We start from the raw sequence: 5,291 nt of genomic DNA on the forward strand, positions 1-5,291 counted from the left end.
AGCTAAGATCCATCTAACATCAGCTACAATATCCCTAGTACCACAACCCCTTATAAACCCAGCCTGCACTTCTGGCAGTTCTCTGCTGATGTGCTGTTCCTGTCGTTTTTGGATAATCTTCAGTAGAATCTTGAATAGAGGCTTTCTCTGAGTGTCAGGACAATAAGTGGTCTTTGTGTTCATTCTTCTTTGTCTACATTTTATGCATTTTTTTACTATACTTGGACCTGGGACAAGTTATATTACTTTAATAGAGGAAATACTCAAAACCAGTAAAAATAGAAGGTCATTTCCAAAAGAAAAAAAATAAGTCTATTCTCAATGAAGTCCACCAGCATCTTCTGCATGTATGTTGAATGCATTAATAGACAAAGGAGTTGATAAGATTTGGCTGATTCCCTATAGTGATAGCCTGACTTGTGGTCTTTTTCCTCTTTATAATCACTCCTCTGTGGCATTGTGACACATGTGTGCACTGAACTCCTCTAGCTGAATGACCTATGAGTTAGTCCTGACGGATGGGTGACTCTAACGAACCAATAAGCAGGAAAAGTGACATCTTTGTAACACTTGGACAGGAGAACTTTAGAAGTGAGACATATGGGTGGGGAGAAAAAAAGAAAGAGAGGCAGCTTTGCTTTTCTGTGACCATTTAACCTTCCTACCACCACCTTAACATTCTCTGGACTAAGTAAGAAGCAAGATAAGCGAGGGAAGTTATGAAATGCTGAGTTTGTGATTTTCTGAGACACAAGGGGCCGATTATTCCCATTCTTTATGTGTATATATCTCAATATCCTCGCTTTGAGATAAGCAACTTAGATTTGCTTTGCTTTTCAGAGAATTGTTGAGAAAACAGTAGAAACTCAAAATTTAGGAAAAATTAGATGCCTGTTTGGCTGAATTTCTAAAGTAGCAAAAATTAGTCTGTTATCCAAGAAAAACAATAATGTGCACTGAAGATAGATACAGATAGATATAGACATAAATATATATAGAAATAGAGATAGAGATAGAGATAGAGATAGAGATAGAGATATAGGTATAGATATAGATATAGCTATGGAGACAGAGACGGAGATAGAGATGATAGAGATATAGATTATAGAGATAGAGATAGAGATAGATAGATGTAGATGATATAGATATAGGTGATAGAGATAGAGATAGTTGATATAGATGATATAGGTAGAGATAGATATAGATGATATAGATATTGAGATAGATATAGATGACATAGAGATAGGGATACATAAGTGTGTATGCGCACAATTCATCTGAATTGACAGTAGTCACCTTTAGTGAATTGATGTAGCACTTTCCATATTCATTCAGCGTCCACTCATTCATTCATTTATTCTACAAAGGTTAAATGACATCTACTTGACTATGTGTCATAGCTACCCTGTGAACAACATAGCTGAACCATACCCCTTCCTGTGCCGTCCTCTCGTCGTCCTCTTTCTGATCTGCTTGAGCTCACCGTGTCCGTCCATCTCATCGATGATCTTCCTCTCTTTCTCTGGCCCTCCACCTTTCTCACAATGATGCCTCTCTCCAAGGACAGTTCTTCCTGATAATATGCCCAAAGTTAGCACAACTACTGGTCCTTCTTCTTTGCTTCCAATTTTTACATTCCAGTCACTGATTTGCTTTCTTTTTGCCCTTCTTTCTCACAAAGAACAGCTGATGATCTCACACAGGGTTCCTTTGAGTTGGTTGTGCAGCTCCTTACCGTTGAGTCAAGACAAAGCAAAATATTATAATGAAATGTGCAAAGAGCTTATGTCATAAAATAAAAAGGGAAGAACTCACTTGACACATCTTAAGCTGAGCTGAAATAACAGAAAACTAACTCAAGCCTCAAGTTCCAATACTGAGAGATGTTATGGGCAATATCTTTGATGATTCAGGAAGCATCAAAAGATGATGGAAGCAATACATAGAGCCACAGAATACCAAAAAGCATTAGTTGACAGTGAAAAATTTCAGAAAGTATCATATGAACAAAATCTGTACTAATGAAGGGAGAAGTTCAAGCTGCACTGAAGGCAATGGCAAAAAAATAAGACCCCAGGAATAGATGGGATACATATTGACATGTTTCAACTAACAGATGCAGCCCTGGACAGGCTCACTTATCTACGATAGGAAGTTTTCAGGACAGCTGCCTGACCAACTAAATGGAAGAGATCCCTATTTGACCCCATTCCCAAGAAAGGTGACCTGACAGAAAGTGGAAATTATTGAACAATGTCACTAATTCACATGCAAGCAAAATATTGCTGAAGATCATCCAAAACCAGCTTCAAGGAACTGCCAGAAGTTGAAGCTGGATTTAGAAGAGGCTGTCTCACCAGAGATGTCATTACCAATGTCTGATGGATCTTGGATGAAAGAAGAAAACACCAGAAGAATGTCTACTTGTGTTTTATTGACTATACAAAGGCAGTTGACTGTGTGGATCATAACAAACTATAGCTAACATTGGGAAGAATGAGAATTTGCACTTATTTAATTCGTGCAAAATCTATACAGATCAAGAAACTGTTATCCAAATGGGGGAAGGTTTAAAATCATGGCATGATTTAAAATCAGCATCAGGGATATATCCTCTCTCCACACCTATTCAATCTGTATGCTAAGTAAATAGTTTGTGATGCTGGATTCTATGGAGAAGAATGTGGCATCAGGATCAGAGGAAGATTCATCAATAGCCTGTGTTAAGCAAATTACAGTCTTTCTTGTTGAAAGTGAGGACTTGAAGAGCTTGCTGCAGAAGACCAAGGGCCAAAGCCTTAGATACAGATTGCATCTCAACATCAAGAAAACAAAGGTTCTTCCAATAGACTGATTGGCAACATCATGATAGATGGAGGAAGAGTTGAAGTTGGCAATGATTTTGTCTTGGATCAACAATCAATACCCATGGTACCCACAGTCAGGAGATCAGGAGGCATATTTCATTGCACAAGTCCACTTTCAGGGCAATGATATGTTAGTCTGAAGACTAATGTACATTCCATTCAGGCCATGGCCTTCTCAATAACTTACTGCACGTCTGAGAGCTGACCAATGTATAAGGTTGACAAAAGAAGAATTGATACCTTTGAGCTGTGGTATTGGAGAACAGTCCTTGATATCCCAAAAGAACAAACAAATATGTGTTGGAGAAAGTGCAACCAGAGTAGTACATGGAGGCAAATATGGTAAAGTTTTCTCTCTTATAGTTTGGGCATGTTGTTAGGAAAGGCTATTTCTTGGGAAGGAACATTATGCTTGGAAAGGTGGAGAGTCAGTAAAAAAAGAGGAAGATCCCCAAGGAGATGAATTGACTCAGTAACTGCATAATGGGCTGAGATATGCCAGAGAAGATGAAGATGGCACAGGATAAGACAGAGTTCAGGGTCTGTTGCTCATAGGGTCACTATGAGTTGTGTTCAACTGAATGGTACCTAAGAACCACAACAACAAATCACTGATTGTCATCAATGCATCTCAATTGAATGTTAGATCAACTTCAAACTGCAAAAGTTGGTAGAAATCCTCCATTTCTTCCTCTTTTGCTTTCATGATTGGCATGTGTATTAGAATAATGGTTACATTAACACGACTTCCTTGCATGTGTACAGATAGTGTCCTATTACTCACAGCATTGTATTTAAGGATAGGTCTTGAACTGTTCCTTTAGATGATGAATGTCACATTGTTCCTCTTCAATTCATTATTTTTGGCACAGCAGATCACCTGATTGTCCAATTCAAAATGGCCAATACCAGTCCACCTTAGCTCATTAATGCTTGTTATGTTGCTGTGTTCTGTGAAGTCAGAAACACCTCGTAGCTGTTCCTCCAGCCAGTTTTCAGAGACAGGAAATTTCTTGGGAGGAGATTGCCCATCTTTCTAGCATGGAGAAGCTGGGGGATTCAAACAACGTACATTTGGATTGCTAGCACAGCTCTTTACCACTAGACCACAAGAACTTCCTAGGACGTTGATCTCAATGCATTCCATTTCATTTTGACAACTTCAATCTTTCTAGATTCCTGCTTTGTACATTACATATTCCAATTGTTATTGGTTATTTGTGGTTGTTTCTCCTCAGTGAATCTTGCCATAGTAGCAAAATGATGGTCCTTCATTGGGTCAAGTCTACACTCCATCTGTGTCATTAAGGTAGACTGTACTTTAAGGAAATAGCTCTTCTCAAGTCACATTTTGAATGACTTTCAACCTGAGGGCTCATCTTCTGACACTATATCCAACAATGTTCTTCTGTTGTCCGTAGAATTATTTAAGGACTGTTATTTCAGAAGAGGAAGGACAGTCTTGCTTCTTAGTCAATCTTAGACTAAGGAAGCTGTACGAAATCTGTCTACCATGGGCAACCCCACTGGTATTTGGAATATCAGTGGTATAGCTTCAAGAATTACAACTATTCACAAACCACCACCGTACGGAAAACCGATGAGTGGTAGACTCCATAAATGCTAGACCCAAATCCTTGCTCAACCCCAGCCCATTGTGCAGTCCTAAAATAACTCTATTTCTCAATTATACTTATAGCCAGGGGTTCTTGCAGGGCCATACCGTGATCAAAATACAACTGGCACTCATCCAGGGCAACAGCTATTACTATGGTTGGCACTGTGTACTCAGTACCCGGGTGTGTAGCAATTCTCCGAATACTCAGGATCCTTTGAAGACCTTGGTACTATCCAGGTATGTGTTTTGGTAAAATGAACTGAGCATGAATTCATGTTTTCCCAGATGCCGGAGCCCCTACCTACGTGTATGAATTTCAGCATCGCCCAAGCTTCTCATCAGAGATGAAACCCAAGACGGTGATAGCAGACCACGGAGATGAGCTCTTCTCGGTCTTCGGGGCCCCATTTTTAAAAGGTGATGACTCTGTACTGGTTGTGAACTTGGAGTCAGTCATAGATAGGGTCTTGAATCTTAGTTGGGTCACCTAACATGTTCTTCCCTATTTCTTAGCCTTGTTGTTGTTGTTGTTCTTGTAATATGTTATCAAGTCAGAATTGACTCATAGTTGACCTTCCAGGGGTTTTCAGAGGCTGTAAATTGCATAGAAGATTACCTGCCTTTCTCCCAGGGAGCAGCTGCGGGATTTATACCCCCTTGCTTTTGTTTTGGCAGGTTACCACTAGGTTAATCAGGGGTCCCTATTTCTTTGCATCAGTTTTCTGAATCCATATTGATAAAGCTGGACTATATTGAACAGTCCTTGACCCTTCGCAGCAAGTGCATGAGGTCCTCCTCAGTTTCAG

The 5,291-nt window shown here is 39.6% G+C and overlaps 1 protein-coding gene across 1 annotated transcript in view; it reads left to right on the plus strand.

The window, feature by feature from the left end:
* CES1 (carboxylesterase 1) overlaps positions 1–5,291 on the plus strand; it is a 40,358-nt gene that overhangs the window by 31,072 nt on the left and 3,995 nt on the right. The window contains exon 12 of the mRNA XM_006882520.1: positions 4,771–4,902. Coding sequence (XP_006882582.1) covers positions 4,771–4,902 — 132 coding nt within the window. The remainder of the gene's footprint in view (positions 1–4,770; positions 4,903–5,291) is intronic.

Source organism: Elephantulus edwardii, unplaced genomic scaffold, assembly GCF_000299155.1.
Source record: "Elephantulus edwardii isolate Elephantulus edwardi_28Jun2011 unplaced genomic scaffold, EleEdw1.0 scaffold00021, whole genome shotgun sequence".
Lineage (NCBI taxonomy): Eukaryota > Metazoa > Chordata > Mammalia > Macroscelidea > Macroscelididae > Elephantulus > Elephantulus edwardii.